This window comes from Anomaloglossus baeobatrachus, chromosome 10 (assembly GCF_048569485.1).
Source record: "Anomaloglossus baeobatrachus isolate aAnoBae1 chromosome 10, aAnoBae1.hap1, whole genome shotgun sequence".
NCBI classification, from domain to species: domain Eukaryota; kingdom Metazoa; phylum Chordata; class Amphibia; order Anura; family Aromobatidae; genus Anomaloglossus; species Anomaloglossus baeobatrachus.
Window position 1 is genome coordinate 207,863,938 of NC_134362.1, and position 16,834 is coordinate 207,880,771.

Consider the following 16,834-nt stretch of genomic DNA (forward strand, 5'->3'; position numbering starts at 1 on the left):
ACCATCTAAATAATGGAATTAAAGGGATTTTCCTATTTTAGAAACCTCTATCCCCCGACTGCAGTTTAAAAAAAACAAAAAAACTGTGCTTTACTCACTCTCCCTGGGTCCAACACTGAGTTTCTGCCACTGCTCGACACCTCTGCAGCCAATCTGTGAGCTCTGTAGCACTGTGATCAGCCAGAGTCATTAATTCGGGCTTAGCCGCTGAATTGATTGGCTGCAGCGCTGTGGACGTGATGTTAGCACTGCAGATACACCAGGGGCAGCAGCGGACACTCATTTCTGGATCTGGGGAGGGCGAGTAAAGCACTAAATCTTTTTCCACCTTGCACTTTTTTTTAAGTCTAATTTTATTTTTTCATCATGGACCTGGTTTTTATTTTTACTTGTTTTCAGACAATTCATCGAGATCTTTTAACCGTTTTTTGCACAAATATATTCCAGTCTCCTGTTGTGATTTATGCAGTCAGTTTGGCCTCATCTTAGACTGCTAGATCAGCTGCTATGCTGTGATTGGCTAACTCTGGGAGGGAGGAGTCACAGGGCACGCCCCCAGAGAAGACTCTGAAGAAACGCCCCCTTGCACTAGCAGCAGAGATTTCACATACCGCGCTCTCCGCAAGACACAAATGTGAATATCTCCGCGATGGAGCGACGCAGAGCAAAGCGGAAAACAGCGTCGGAATCGGGAGAGATGGGGGATTTTTTTGAAGATATTTAACTGAAGCAACTGACATTTTTTATCTGTAGGGAGGCTGCATTTTGGGAACATATTGCAGAGAAGATATTTCTTTGTATGACTATGATTGAAAAAAGCAACCTTGAGTTATAATCCTCCGCCGAAGTCGCCAACGCACGACCTGAGAGAGATGAGACTTGTCTGCCGTTTTCCTACCTAAAACCACAGAGAGGCGAGGGAGGATGAGTTGAAAGATCGCTAATTAACAGGCGAACGGTCCTGACATTTCAGAATTTGGGCTGTCAGGAGCGGAGTCAGACGAGACGCCGCTCTGATCGGCTGCGGAGCGGCGTTTAATTAACCGGAGCCGAGTTAAGTGGCGCTGTCACCGCGCGCAGGTAGGAAACTTGTCACGAAGCCGCCAGTCAAAGCCTGTTAAAGTATTTATGAAGCGATATGTCATCAGAGAGACTGGAGAATGAGCCCGGACGGACGCCGCGCCCGCCAAAATCAATAGCGCTTGTGTTAAAGGGCGATGATTGAAACCTTGGAATCGATGCTCCGGTCGTATCTCTGCCGTCAGGAGCAGCTGTGACTGCGGAAAATGCGAGATTTCCATCCCCGTGTTAATATCAAACAATATAAAACATGACCCATAGATACAGCGCCCCCCGCAGGCATCGTCTGTAAGAGGATTCCTCAATTTAAAGGGTTTTTCTACTTTGTATTTAGATCTTGTTACAGTCAGGATTATCCTCTTTGACTTAAGCCGCCCGGAATCTAGACTGATACATTGTAACAAACTAATGACGAGGGCACCGAGATGTTCTGCTGATGTAATGTATTAGATCATCAGGAGGCTCAGGATGAGCAGGGCTATTAATCCCAGCTAGGGATTAGGGAGCTCACAGAATAGGTGAACAGAAGTGGCCCATGTATACAGTGTGTCCACCCATATACTGTATACACCTCACCTATATACAGTGTGTCCACCCATATCCTGTATACACCGCACCTATATACAGTGTGTCCACCCATATCCTGTATACACCGCACCTATATACAGTGTGTCCACCCATATCCTGTATACACCGCACCTCTATACAGTGTGTCCACCCATATACTGTATACACCGCACCTATATACAGTGTGTCCACCCATATCCTGTATACACCGCACCTATATACAGTGTGTCCACCCATATCCTGTATACACCGCACCTATATACAGTGTGTCCACCCATATACTGTATACACCTCACCTATATACAGTGTGTCCACCCATATCCTGTATACACCGCACCTATATACAGTGTGTCCACCCATATCCTGTATACACCGCACCTATATACAGTGTGTCCACCCATATCCTGTATACACCGCACCTCTATACAGTGTGTCCACCCATATACTGTATACACCGCACCTCTATACAGTGTGTCCACCTATATCCTGTATACACCGCACCTATATACAGTGTGTCCACCCATATCCTGTATACACCGCACCTATATACAGTGTGTCCACCCATATCCTGTATACACCGCACCTATATACAGTGTGTCCACCCATATCCTGTATACACCGCACCTATATACAGTGTGTCCACCCATATCCTGTATACACCGCACCTATATACAGTGTGTCCACCTGTATCCTGTATACACCGCACCTATATACAGTGTGTCCACCCGTATCCTGTATACATCGCACCTATATACAGTGTGTTCACCCATATCCTGTATACACCGCACCTATATACAGCGTGTCCACCCATATCCTGTATACACCGCACCTATATACAGTGTGTCCACCCGTATCCTGTATACACCGCACCTATATACAGTGTGTCCACCCATATCCTGTATACACCGCACCTATATACAGTGTGTCCACCCGTATCCTGTATACACCGCACCTATATACAGTGTGTCCACCCGTATCTTGTATACACCGCACCTATATACAGTGTGTCCACCTGTGTCCTGTATACACCGCACCTATATACAGTGTGTCCACCCATATCCTGTATACACCGCACCTATATACAGTGTGTCCACCCATATCCTGTATACACCGCACCTATATACAGTGTGTCCACCTGTATCCTGTATACACCGCACCTATATACAGTGTGTCCACCCGTATCCTGTATACATCGCACCTATATACAGTGTGTCCACCCATATCCTGTATACACCGCACCTATATACAGTGTGTCCACCCGTATCCTGTATACACCGCACCTATATACAGTGTGTCCACCCATATCCTGTATACACCGCACCTATATACAGTGTGTCCACCCGTATCCTGTATACACCGCACCTATATACAGTGTGTCCACCCGTATCTTGTATACACCGCACCTATATACAGTGTGTCCACCCATATCCTGTATACACCGCACCTATATACAGTGTGTCCACCCATATCCTGTATACACCGCACCTATATACAGTGTGTCCACCCATATCCTGTATACACCGCACCTATATACAGTGTGTGCACCCATATCCTGTATACACCGCACCTATATACAGTGTGTGCACCCATATCCTGTATACACCGCACCTATATACAGTGTGTCCACCTGTGTCCTGTATACACCACACCTATATACAGTGTGTCCACCCATATCCTGTATACACTGCACCTATGTACAGCGTGTCCACCCATATCTTGTATACACCGCACCTATATACAGTGTGTCCACCCATATCCTGTATACACCGCACCTATATACAGTGTGTCCACCCGTATCCTGTATACACCGCACCTATATACAGTGTGTCCACCCGTATCCTGTATACACCGCACCTATATACAGTGTGTCCCCCCCATATCCTGTCCACCGCCATTAACTTGAGAACGGCGGCAGCTATAGGCATAGAAGTGGTGTCTAGGTATAGTAAAGTAGACATGCGCTGCGCAATGAAACCACCTATAGCGCCACCTGGTGGAAAACAACGGAGTTAGCATTTTTATCTCGAAAACGGAACGAGAAAGAGAAAAAAAGTGAATTACAAAGTTTTGGGCATCATGAATTCAATACGAATCCACACCCTGCACAGAAATGCTGTGATTAGAACGTGTGTAAAACTCACAAGGCTGCGGACGTGAAGCGACACCTCATGGAGACCTCCTACAAGTCATTGGGTATGGGGCTGTGTGGAGTGGCCTTCGCTTACCTGACCTGACCCCATTGGACTTCTTTCTGTGAGGTCACATCACACAGCAGGTGTATGCGACCCCTCCACCAACATTGTAGGACCTACCACCACGTATCACAGATGCCTGCAAACGTGTCACCTGCCATATTGCACAACGTGCAGCAAGATACAGTATGCTGTGCAGAGGCCAGATGTGCATTGCAGCAAGATACAGTATGCTGTGCAGAGGCCAGATGTGCATTGCAGCAATATACAGTATGCTGTGCAGAGGCCAGATGTGCATTGCAGCCAGATACAGTATGCTGTGCAGAGGCCAGATGTGCATTGCAGCCAGATACAGTATGCTGTGCAGAGGCCAGATGTGCATTGCAGCAAGATACAGTATGCTGTGCAGAGGCCAGATGTGCATTGCAGCCAGATACAGTATGCTGTGCAGAGGCCAGATGTGCATTGCAGCAAGATACAGTATGCTGTGCAGAGGCCAGATGTGCATTGCAGCAAGATACAGTATGCTGTGCAGAGTCCAGATGTGCATTGCAGCAAGATACAGTATGCTGTGCAGAGGCCAGATGTGCATTGCAGCCAGATACAGTATGCTGTGCAGAGGCCAGATGTGCATTGCAGCCAGATACAGTATGCTGTGCAGAGTCCAGATGTGCATTGCAGCCAGATACAGTATGCTGTGCAGAGGCCAGATGTGCATTGCAGCCAGATACAGTATGCTGTGCAGAGGCCAGATGTGCATTGCAGCCAGATACAGTATGCTGTGCAGAGGCCAGATGTGCATTGCAGCCAGATACAGTATGCTGTGCAGAGTCCAGATGTGCATTGCAGCCAGATACAGTATGCTGTGCAGAGGCCAGATGTGCATTGCAGCCAGATACAGTATGCTGTGCAGAGGCCAGATGTGCATTGCAGCAAGATACAGTATGCTGTGCAGAGGCCAGATGTGCATTGCAGCCAGATACAGTATGCTGTGCAGAGGCCAGATGTGCATTGCAGCCAGATACAGTATGTTGTGCAGAGGCCAGATGTGCATTGCAGCCAGATACAGTATGCTGTGCAGAGGCCAGATGTGCATTGCAGCAAGATACAGTATGCTGTGCAGAGGCCAGATGTGCATTGCAGCAAGATACAGTATGCTGTGCAGAGGCCAGATGTGCATTGCAGCCAGATACAGTATGCTGTGCAGAGGCCAGATGTGCATTGCAGCCAGATACAGTATGCTGTGCAGAGGCCAGATGTGCATTGCAGCAAGATACAGTATGCTGAGCAGAGGCCAGATGTGCATTGCAGCCAGATACAGTATGCTGTGCAGAGGCCAGATGTGCATTGCAGCAAGATACAGTATGCTGTGCAGAGGCCAGATGTGCATTGCAGCCAGATACAGTATGCTGTGCAGAGGCCAGATGTGCATTGCAGCTGACGGGGGCCACTAATGAGCGCCATATGCGTGACCAGTCTTCAATGTTTTGGGGGGGGGAGGGTCATGGGTTTCATATCATAGCATTTCTGTATGCAAGGTGTCGATTCGTATTGAATTGATGATGCCCTACAACTTTGTAATTCACTTTTTTTCTCTATCTAGTTCCGTTTTCGAGATAAAAATGCTAACTCCGTTGTTTTCCACCAGGTGGCGCTATAGGTGGCTTCATTGCGTAGCACATGGCTACTTTACTATACCTAGACACCACTTCTATGCCTATAGCTGCCGCCGTTTTCAAGTTAATGGCGGTGTATACAGGATATGGGTGGACACACTGTATATAGGTGCGGTGTATACAGGATACGGGTGGACACACTGTATATAGGTGCGGTGTATACAGGATATGGGTGGACACACTGTATATAGGTGCGGTGTATACAGGATATGGGTGGACACACTGTATATAGGTGCGGTGTATACAGGATATGGGTGGACACACTGTATATAGGTGTGGTGTATACAGGAGATGGGTGGACACACTGTATATAGGTGTGGTGTATACAGGATATGGGGGGACACACTGTATATAGGTGCGGTGTATACAGGATATGGGTGGACACACTGTATATAGGTGCGGTGTATACAGGATATGGGTGGACACATTGTATATAGGTGCGGTGTATACAGGATATGAATGGACACACTGTATATAGGTGCGGTGTATACAGGATATGGGTGGACACACTGTATATAGGTGCGGTGTATACAGGATATGGGTGGACACACTGTATATAGGTGCGGTGTATACAGGATATGAATGGACACACTGTATATAGGTGCGGTGTATACAGGATATGGGTGGACACATTGTATATAGGTGCGGTGTATACAGGATATGAATGGACACACTGTATATAGGTGCGGTGTATACAGGATATGGGTGGACACACTGTATATAGGTGCGGTGTATACAGGATATGGGTGGACACACTGTATATAGGTGCGGTGTATACAGGATATGGGTGGACACACTGTATATAGGTGCGGTGTATACAGGATATGGGTGGACACACTGTATATAGGTGCGGTGTATACAGGATATGGGTGGACACACTGTATATAGGTGCGGTGTATACAGGATATGGGTGGACACGCTGTATATAGGTGCGGTGTATACAGGATATGGGTGGACACGCTGTATATAGGTGCCGTGTATACAGGATATGGGTAGACACGCTGTATATAGGTGCCGTGTATACAGGATATGGGTGGACACGCTGTATATAGGTGCGGTGTATACAGGATATGGGTGGACACACTGTATATAGGTGTGGTGTATACAGGATATGGGGGGACACACTGTATATAGGTGTGGTGTATACAGGATATGGGTGGACACGCTGTATATAGGTGCTGTGTATACAGGATATGGGTGGACACGCTGTATATAGGTGCGGTGTATACAGGATATGGGTGGACACGCTGTATATAGGTGCCGTGTATACAGGATATGGGTGGACACGCTGTATATAGGTGCGGTGTATACAGGATATGGGTGGACACGCTGTATATAGGTGCGGTGTATACAGGATATGGGTGGACACGCTGTATATAGGTGCGGTGTATACAGGATATGGGTGGACACGCTGTATATAGGTGCGGTGTATACAGGATATGGGTGGACACACTGTATATAGGTGCGGTGTATACAGGATATGGGTGGACACACTGTATATAGGTGCGGTGTATACAGGATATGGGGGGACACACTGTATATAGGTGCGGTGTATACAGGATATGGGTGGACACACTGTATATAGGTGCGGTGTATACAGGATATGGGGGGACACACTGTATATAGGTGTGGTGTATACAGGATATGGGGGGGACACACTGTATATAGGTGCGGTGTATACAGGATATGGGTGGACACACTGTATATAGGTGCGGTGTATACAGGATATGGGTGGACACACTGTATATAGGTGCGGTGTATACAGGATATGGGTGGACACACTGTATATAGGTGCGGTGTATACAGGATATGGGTGGACACACTGTATATGCTACATCTGTATCCTTTCATTTATTTGCATGCACATTTTTATATTCCCCTTTATAGCAGCTGACTGGCGCTGAGCACTTGTTTTCCAATCATCAGAGAATATGGCCCTCGTGGGAAAGGCCTTTATAGGATTTCAATGTTTTCTACCAATTTGGCGTTTGCCCAGTGTTGGGTCAATTCCAGCTGGTGTAGGGGTCTTATTGCTCCGCACAGTGGGGTCGATGAAGTGTATTTCTGCATCAGAAATTCACGCCACCAAATAAATGTCATTATTGCAGCCTGAGAGGTAACTGGAAAACAGTAAATTTTGCAACCTGTCAATGTAAATTACCCTCCTGTTTCTCTTCTGCCATCTATAGGTAGTTACCCCTGTACGTCAACGTCCGGCACGCAACTGTAGTCGGCTGTTTCGGTGGCTTTGCTCAGTGGTCGTCGGGGTGACATATGAATAACGCAGCGTTTTAAGGGGACAGCTGACACTTTTTAGCACCACAGACTTTATATTATTGTCCGGGCTCCGGCACAAGGTTCTCTTCCCCTGCTTTAACCCTTTGCAATCCACCATGCAGACAGTTTAATAAGGGTTATGTGCAGATTACCACAAATCTGTCGTCTCACCGCTGCAGGACGGAGTGGAGTCCGGACGACCAGGGCTCACATCCGAGGCCGATGCAGAAGATTCTGTTACCATCAAAGAAAATTAAAACCCAAGACTAAAAGAGGAGAGAAGCAGAAGACAATCTGCTCGCCTCCTCCTGACATATAATTCCATGTTTCTTATTCGCCAACCCCTAAACAAAGCGGGATTATCTGCTGACGAGCCGCCGTCCTGCGGTGAATGTGGCCCGAGTGCAGCTGGTCTGTGACGCTCTTGGTGCGAACACTTTACGTGGACCCACCATATTCTGCCATATGGGATTACATCTCATAGGCTCTAAATAAGCGACTATTAGCGTATCCTCTCTGTATGGCGGCATTGGCGTGATTGAGGTCTGCATCACTCCGTACTGTTCCTCTGGGCCCACAGGTTACATCTGTATACCTTCATTTATTTGCATGCACATTTTTATAGCAGCCTTTATAGCAGCTGCCTGGCTCTGAGCACTCATTTATTAATCAACAGCTAATAAAGCCTATATATTATTATGGTAGTAGGGTGTAATAGATGAGCTCCTGGGGTATCATAGATGACAGCTGAACAACATGGCCATCACTGCGCTCTCTTACATGCAGGGGCTGCAGTCGTACAAGGGTCCTGGCTTTAAGAGGGTCCCTATAGCCTATATGAAAAGACCTATTCTAGCAAAGACCTATGATAATTGGGGGCCCATTTGGAGGTTTTGCATCGGGGCCCATGAATTTCACATTACATCGCTGGTCAGAATGAAAGCCGCATCTGCCAAATACAATCCTGCACTTTGCAATCATCGGATTCAGTAAGAATAAACCTGACAACTGGGGAGACGCCCAGGACAAGATGGGGAATCGCACCTCAGTGCAGGAGCAAGAAGGCACTATGTGTCCTGCCCATTTAGCCGGGTCCTGTCTGACTCCTGTCCATAAAGCCAAGTCTTGTCCATATAGCAGAGTCTTGTCCGTATAGCTGGGTTCTGTCCATATAGCAGGGTCCTGTCTATGTAGCCAGCTCCTGTCCGTGTAACCGGGTCCTGTCCATATAGTCGGCTTCTGTCCATATAGCTGAGTCTTGTCCATATAGCCGATTCGTGTCCACATAGCCAGCTTCTATCCATATAGCCGATCCTTGGCCCTATAGCCTAGTCCTGTCCGTATAGCCGGGTCCTGTCTGTATAGCCGGGTCCCATATGTATAGCTAGGTTCTGTTCATGTAGCCGGGACCTGTCCGTGTAGCCGGGTTCCATCAGTAAAGCCAGGTTCTGTCCATGTACCTGGATCCTGGCCATATAGCCTTGTCCTGTTTATGTAGCAGGGTCCTGTCCGTGTAGCCAGGTCCTGTCCGTGTAGCCGGGTCCTGTCCGTGTAGCCGGCTCCTGTCCGTGTAGCCGGGTCCTGTCCGTGTAGCCGGGTCCTGTCCGTGTAGCCGGGTCCTGTCCGTGTAGCCGGGTCCTGTCTGTGTAGCCGGGTCCTGTCTGTGTAGCCAGGTCCTATCCATGTAGTTGGGTCCTGTCCATGTAGCCCGGTCCTATCCATGTAGCCAGGTGATGTCTGTGTAGCTGGGTCCTGTCCGTGTAGCCGAGGCCTGTTCATGTCACCAGGTCCCGTCAGTATAGCCGGGTCCTATCTATGTAGCCAGGTGATGTCCGTGTAGCTGGGTACTGTCCATGTAGGTGGTCCTGTCTGTATAGCTGGATCCTGTCCGTATAGCCGGATCTTGTCTGTGTAGCCGGGTCCTGTCCGTGTAGCTGGGTCCTGTTAGTGTAGCCGGGTCCTGTCCATGTAGCCGGGTCCTGTCCATGTAGCCGGGTCCTGTCCGTGTAGCCGGGTCCTGTCCGTGTAGCTGGGTCCTGTCCGTGTAGCCAGGTCCTGTCCATGTAGCCAGGTGATGTCCGTGTAGCTGGGTCCTGTCCGTGTAGCCGAGGCCTGTTCATGTCACCAGGTGCCGTCAGTATAGCCGGGTCCTATCCATGTAGCCAGGTGATGTCCGTGTAGCCGGATCCTGTCCGTGTAGCCGAGTCCTGTCTGTGTAGCCGGGTCCTCTCCGTGTAGCCGGGTCCTCTCTGTGTAAGCAGGTCCCGTTCGTGTAGCCGGGTCCCGTCTGTGTAGCCGGGTCCCATCCGTCTAGCCAGGTCCTGTCCATATAGCTGGGTCTTACCGGTCCTATAGATTAATGTTTGCTTCAGGATGGCGACTATTACCCAGTGTCGCTTAGTCTAATACAAAACCATTGACTCCCACAGACGATGTAACTTGCACAATGCGGTTGACGTTGAAGGGTTAACTGGCCGCAGATCTGGAGGTGCAGAAAATCTATCTATAAATGGTCTCTTGAAGGTGAAGTGTCCCGATGCTAAGTGACTCATTGTTAGCAATAATTCCCTCAGGTGACGGTGGACGGGCGTCCTCAGTGACCTCGGAATAATACCAGGCTTTATTCTCCGCAGTCTGTACGGAGCGAGAAACCTGACGAAGACACAAATATCACGGATATGGAGAAAAACACATGTATTTTTAATAGCTCCAGTGTTAAATGTTACCTGACATCCAGAACGGTCTCTAAACTGCCGGTTGCCCCTGGAAACAGACCACAATGTGTCCTCTGTAGTCAGACATGTGACCTAACGGCTGAGTATTTATGATCTGAGTGTCCATAAGGCACAAAAATAGGAAATTCGAGGTCTTCTTGCATTTTTTGGTGCTTCTTCAAGATCCTGATTTTTTTCTTGTATTATTCGCTTTTATTTATACAATTTTGGGTCATATTTGCCTCTCTTAGAAATTCCTTCCGGATTCGGGACAATAAATATTTCTTGTCTTCCTCTTTCCAGGTGTTGTCTTTGGTGGAGGATGATGTCCGCCGCGTCCATCTCTCAGGACTCACCATGATGAGACCCTTCTCCGGTTCTGGCCCTGAGCCCACCATGGAGCCAGCATTGTAGATAATAAGTCTTCAGAATCGAGTGTCCATCTGGTTACAACATGGAGAACGGCAGCAAATTCGACAGCCCGACCAACATCTCCTTGGCCAACAAGGACTTGGTTTCCAGCATGATCGAGTACAAAGCCATCTCCGTCTTTCTGGTCCTGCTGATTTGTGGAGTTGGTATAATTGGGAATATCATGGTGGTCCTGGTGGTCTTCATAACTAGGGACATGAGAACCCCGACTAATTGTTATTTGGTCAGCCTGGCGGTGGCTGACCTTATGGTCCTAGTGGCAGCTGGACTACCCAACGTGTCAGACAGCCTGGCGGGAACGTGGATCTACGGGCACGCCGGATGTCTGGGGATCACCTACTTCCAGTATTTGGGGATCAACGCTTCGTCTTGCTCCATCACAGCCTTCACCGTTGAGAGGTAAGTCCAGATCTGAAGCAGTTTGTCTCCAACTATGTTCCTCCAGGTCGATGTTCTCCAGAACTACAACTTACAGCATTCCTCCTATCATGTCTTCATAGCCGCATGGCATGCTGGGAGTTGTAGTTTGACAGCGTCACGAAGCTGACTAAGGAAGAGCGGGCACTACCATGCTCGGGTGCTCAGTACTGGTAACTAGTGATGAGTGGGCACTACCATGCTCGGGTGCTCAGTACTGGTAACTAGTGATGAGCGGGCACTACCATGCTCGGGTGCTCAGTACTGGTAACTAGTGATGAGCGGGCACTACCATGCTCGGGTGCTCAGTACTGGTATCTAGTGATGAGCGGGCACTACCATGCTCGGGTGCTCAGTACTGGTAACTAGTGATGAGCGGGCACTACCATGCTCGGGTGCTCAGTACTGGTATCTAGTGATGAGCGGGCACTGCCATGCTCGGGTGCTCAGTACTGGTAACTAGTGATGAGTGGGCACTACCATGCTCGGGTGCTCAGTACTCGTAACTAGTGATGAGCAGGCACTACCATGCTCGGGTGCTCAGTACTGGTAACTAGTGATGAGCGGGCACTACCATGCTCAGGTGCTCAGTACTGGTAACTAGTGATGAGCAGGCACTACCATGCTCAGGTGCTCAGTACTGGTAACTAGTGATGAGTGGGCACTACCATGCTCGGGTGCTCAGTACTCGTAACTAGTGATGAGCAGGCACTACCATGCTCGAGTGCTCAGTACTGGTAACTAGTGATGAGCGAGCACTACCATGCTCGGGTGCTCAGTACTGGTAACTAGTGATGAGCGGGCACTACCATGCTCGGGTGCTCAGTACTGGTAACTAGTGATGAGCGAGCACTACCATGCTCAGGTGCTCAGTACTGGTAACTAGTGATGAGCAGGCACTACCATGCTCAGGTGCTCAGTACTGGTAACTAGTGATGAGTGGGCACTACCATGCTCGGGTGCTCAGTACTCGTAACTAGTGATGAGCAGGCACTACCATGCTCGAGTGCTCAGTACTGGTAACGAGTGATGAGCGGGCACTACCATGCTCGGGTGCTCAGTACTGGTAACTAGTGATGAGCAGGCACTACCATGCTCGGGTGCTCAGTACTGGTAACTAGTGATGAGTGGGCACTACCATGTTCGGGTGCTCAGTACTGGTAACTAGTGATGAGCAGGCACTACCATGCTCAGGTGCCCGGTACTGGTAACTAGTGATGAGCGGACACTACCATGCTCAGGTGCTCAGTACTGGTAACTAGTGATGAGCAGGCACTACCATGCTCGAGTGCTCAGTACTGGTAACTAGTGATGAGCGGGCACTACCATGCTCGGGTGCTCTGTACTGGTAACTAATGATGAGCGGGCACTACCATGCTCGGGTGCTCAGTACACGTAACTAGTGATGAGCGGGCACTACCATGCTCAGGTGCTCAGTACTGGTAACTAGTGATGAGCGGGCACTACCATGCTCGGGTGCTCAGTACTGGTAACTAGTGATGAGCGGGCACTGCCATGCTCGGGTGCTCAGTACACGTAACTAGTGATGAGCGGGCACTACCATGCTCGGGTGCTCAGTACTGGTAACTAGTGATGAGCGGGCACTGCCATGCTCGGGTGCTCAGTACACGTAACTAGTGATGAGCGGGCACTACCATGCTCGGGTGCTCAGTACTGGTAACTAGTGATGAGCGGGCACTACCATGCTCGGGTGCTCAGTACTGGTAACTAGTGATGAGCGGGCACTACCATGCTCGGGTGCTCTGTACTGGTAACTAGTGATGAGCGAGCACTACCATGCTCAGGTGCTCAGTACTGGTAACTAGTGATGAGCGGGCACTACCATGCTCGGGTGCTCAGTACTGGTAACTAGTGATGAGCGGGCAGTACCATGCTCAGGTGCTCAGTACTGGTAACTAGTGATGAGCGGGCACTACCATGCTCAGGTGCTCAGTACTGGTAACTAGTGATGAGCGGGCACTACCATGCTCGGGTGCTCAGTACTGGTAACTAGTGATGAGCGGGCACTACCATGCTCGGGTGCTCAGTACTGGTAACTAGTGATGAGCGGGCACTACCATGCTCGGGTGCTCTGTACTGGTAACTAGTGATGAGCGGGCACTACCATGCTCGGGTGCTCAGTACTGGTAACTAGTGATGAGTGGACACTACCATGCTCGGGTGCTCAGTACTGGTAACTAGTGATGAGCGGGCACTACCATGCTCGGGTGCTCAGTATTCTCAATGATCTGGTGGGACGCTTTGAGAGATGCGACTCGTGTACCATGTATAATGGAGGTGATTGGGAAACTCAAGCATTTTTCCGGAAGATCTTGGTTAAATTTTTGGGAAAAATTCTCAAGTACTCCATTGACTTCCATTATGCTCAGTACTCGAGTCAAGCCTGTCGCAGCACCCACCAGCTCGTTATGAGTACCAAGCACTCGAGCATGGTAGTGCCCACTCATCACTAGTTACCAGTATCGAGCACTCGAGCATGGTAGTGCCCGCTCATCATAAGTTACGAGTACAGAGCACCCGAGCATGGTAGTGCCCTTTCATCACTAGTTACGAGCACCCGAGCATGGTAGTGCCCGCTCATCACTAGTTACCAGTACTGAGCACCCGAGCATGGTAGTGCCCTTTCATCACTAGTTACGAGCACCCGAGCATGGTAGTGCCCGCTCATCACTAGTTACGAGTACCCGAGCATGGTAGTGCGCGCTCATCACTAGTTACGAGTACCGAGCACCCGAGCATGGTAGTGCCCGCTCATCACTAGTTACCAGTACTGAGCACCCGAGCATGGTAGTGCCCGCTCATCACTAGTTACGAGTACCGAGCAGCCGAGCATGGTAGTGCCCGCTCATCACTAGTTACGAGTACCGAGCAGCCGAGCATGGTAGTGCCCGCTCATCACTAGTTACGAGTACCGAGCAGCCGAGCATGGTAGTGCCCGCTCATCACTAGTTACGAGTACTGAGCACCCCAGCATGGTAGTGCCCGCTCATCACTAGTTACGAGTACCGAGCAGCCGAGCATGGTAGTGCCCGCTCATCACTAGTTACGAGTACTGAGCACCCCAGCATGGTAGTGCCCGCTCATCACTAGTTACCAGTACTGAGCACCCGAGCATGGTAGTGCCCGCTCATCACTAGTTACCAGTACTGAGCACCCGAGCATGGTAGTGCCCGCTCATCACTAGTTACCAGTACTGAGCACCCGAGCATGGCAGTGCTCGCTTATCACTAGTTAGCAGTACTGAGCACCCAAGAATGGTAGTGCCCGCTCATCACTAGTTACCAGTACTGAGCACCCGAGCATGGTAGTGCCCGCTCATCACTAGTTACTAGTACAGAGCATCCGAGCATGGTAGTGCCCGCTCATCACTAGTTACCAGTACTGAGCACCCGAGCATGGTAGTGCCCGCTCATCACTAGTTACCAGTACTGAGCACCCGAACATGGTAGTGCCCTTTCATCACTAGTTACGAGTACTGAGCACCTGAGCATGGTAGTGCCCGCTCATCACTAGTTACCAGTACAGAGCACCCGAGCATGGTAGTGCCCGCTCATCACTAGTTACCAGTACTGAGCACCCGAGCATGGTAGTGCCCGCTCATCACTAGTTACGAGTACCGAGCACCCGAGCATGGTAGTGCCCGCTCATCACTAGTTACCAGTACTGAGCACCCGAGCATGGTAGTGCCCGCTCATCACTAGTTACGAGTACCGAGCCCCCGAGCATGGTAGTGCCTGCTCATCCTTAGTACCGAGCACCCGAGCATGGCAGTGCCCGCTCATCACTAGTTACGAGTACCGAGCACCCGAGCATGGTAGTGCCCTTTCATCACTAGTTACGAGTACCGAGCACCCGAGCATGGTAGTGCCCGCTCATCACTAGTTACCAGTACCGAGCACTCGAGCATGGTAGTGCCCGCTCATCATAAGTTACGAGTACAGAGCACCCGAGCATGGTAGTGCCCGCTCATCACTAGCTACGAGTACCGAGCACCCGAGCATGGTAGTGCCCTTTCATCACTAGTTACGAGTACCGAGCACCCGAGCATGGTAGTGCCCTTTCATCACTAGTTACGAGTACTGAGCACCTGAGCATGGTAGTGCCCGCTCATCACTAGTTACCAGTACAGAGCACCCGAGCATGGTAGTGCCCGCTCATCACTAGTTACCAGTACAGAGTACCCGAGCATGATAGTGCCCGCTCATCACTAGTTACCAGTACTGAGCACCTGAGCATGGCAGTGCCCGCTCATCACTAGTTACGAGTACCGAGCACCCGAGCATGGTAGTGCCCGCTCATCACTAGTTACCAGTACTGAGCACCCGAGCATGGTAGTGCCCGCTCATCACTAGTTACGAGTACCGAGCCCCCGAGCATGGTAGTGCCTGCTCATCCTTAGTACCGAGCACCCGAGCATGGCAGTGGCCGCTCATCACTAGTTACGAGTACCGAGCACCCGAGCATGGTAGTGCCCTTTCATCACTAGTTACGAGTACCGAGCACCCGAGCATGGTAGTGCCCGCTCATCACTAGTTACCAGTACTGAGCACCCGAGCATGGTAGTGCCCGCTCATCACTAGTTACGAGTACCGAGCAGCCGAGCATGGTAGTGCCCTTTCATCACTAGTTACGAGTACCGAGCACCCGAGCATGGTAGTGCCCGCTCATCACTAGTTACCAGTACTGAGCACCCGAGCATGGCAGTGCCCACTCATCACTAGTTACCAGTACTGAGCACCCGAGCATGGTAGTGCTCGCTCATCACTAGTTACCAGTACTGAGCACCCGAGCATGGTAGTGCCCTTTCATCACTAGTTACGAGTACCGACCACCCGAGCATGGTAGTGCCCGCTCATCACTAGTTACCAGTACAGAGCACCCGAGCATGGTAGTGCCCACTCATCACTAGTTACCAGTACTGAGCACCCGAGCATGGTAGTGCCTGCTCATCACTAGTTACCAGTATTGAGCACCCGAGCATGGTAGTGCCCTCTCATCACTAGTTACCAGTACTGAGGACCCGAGCATGGTAGTGCCCGCTCATCACTAGTTACCAGTACTGAGCACCCGAGCATGGTAGTGCCCGCTCATCACTAGTTACTAGTACAGAGCATCCGAGCATGGTAGTGCCCGCTCATCACTAGTTACCAGTACTGAGCACCCGAGCATGGTAGTGCCCGCTCATCACTAGTTACCAGTACTGAGCACCCGAGCATGGTAGTGCCCGCTCATCACTAGTTACTAGTACAGAGCATCCGAGCATGGTAGTGCCCGCTCATCACTAGTTACCAGTACTGAGCACCCGAGCATGGTAGTGCCCTTTCATCACCAGTTACGAGTACTGAGCACCTCAGCATGGTAGTGCCCGCTCATCACTAGTTACCAGTACAGAGCACCCGAGCATGGTAGTGCCCGCTCATCACTAGTTACCAGTACAGAGTACCCGAGCATGATAGTG

The 16,834-nt window shown here is 50.2% G+C and overlaps 1 protein-coding gene across 2 annotated transcripts in view; it reads left to right on the forward strand.

The window, feature by feature from the left end:
* The window catches only part of LOC142254872 (thyrotropin-releasing hormone receptor-like), a 101,046-nt gene that overhangs the window by 64,607 nt on the left and 19,605 nt on the right, over positions 1–16,834 (forward strand). For both annotated transcript variants that reach the window (XM_075326218.1, XM_075326217.1), the window contains exon 2: positions 10,810–11,337. In XM_075326218.1, the coding sequence (XP_075182333.1) occupies positions 10,961–11,337 (377 nt within the window). In that variant the 5' untranslated portion in view covers positions 10,810–10,960. The remainder of the gene's footprint in view (positions 1–10,809; positions 11,338–16,834) is intronic.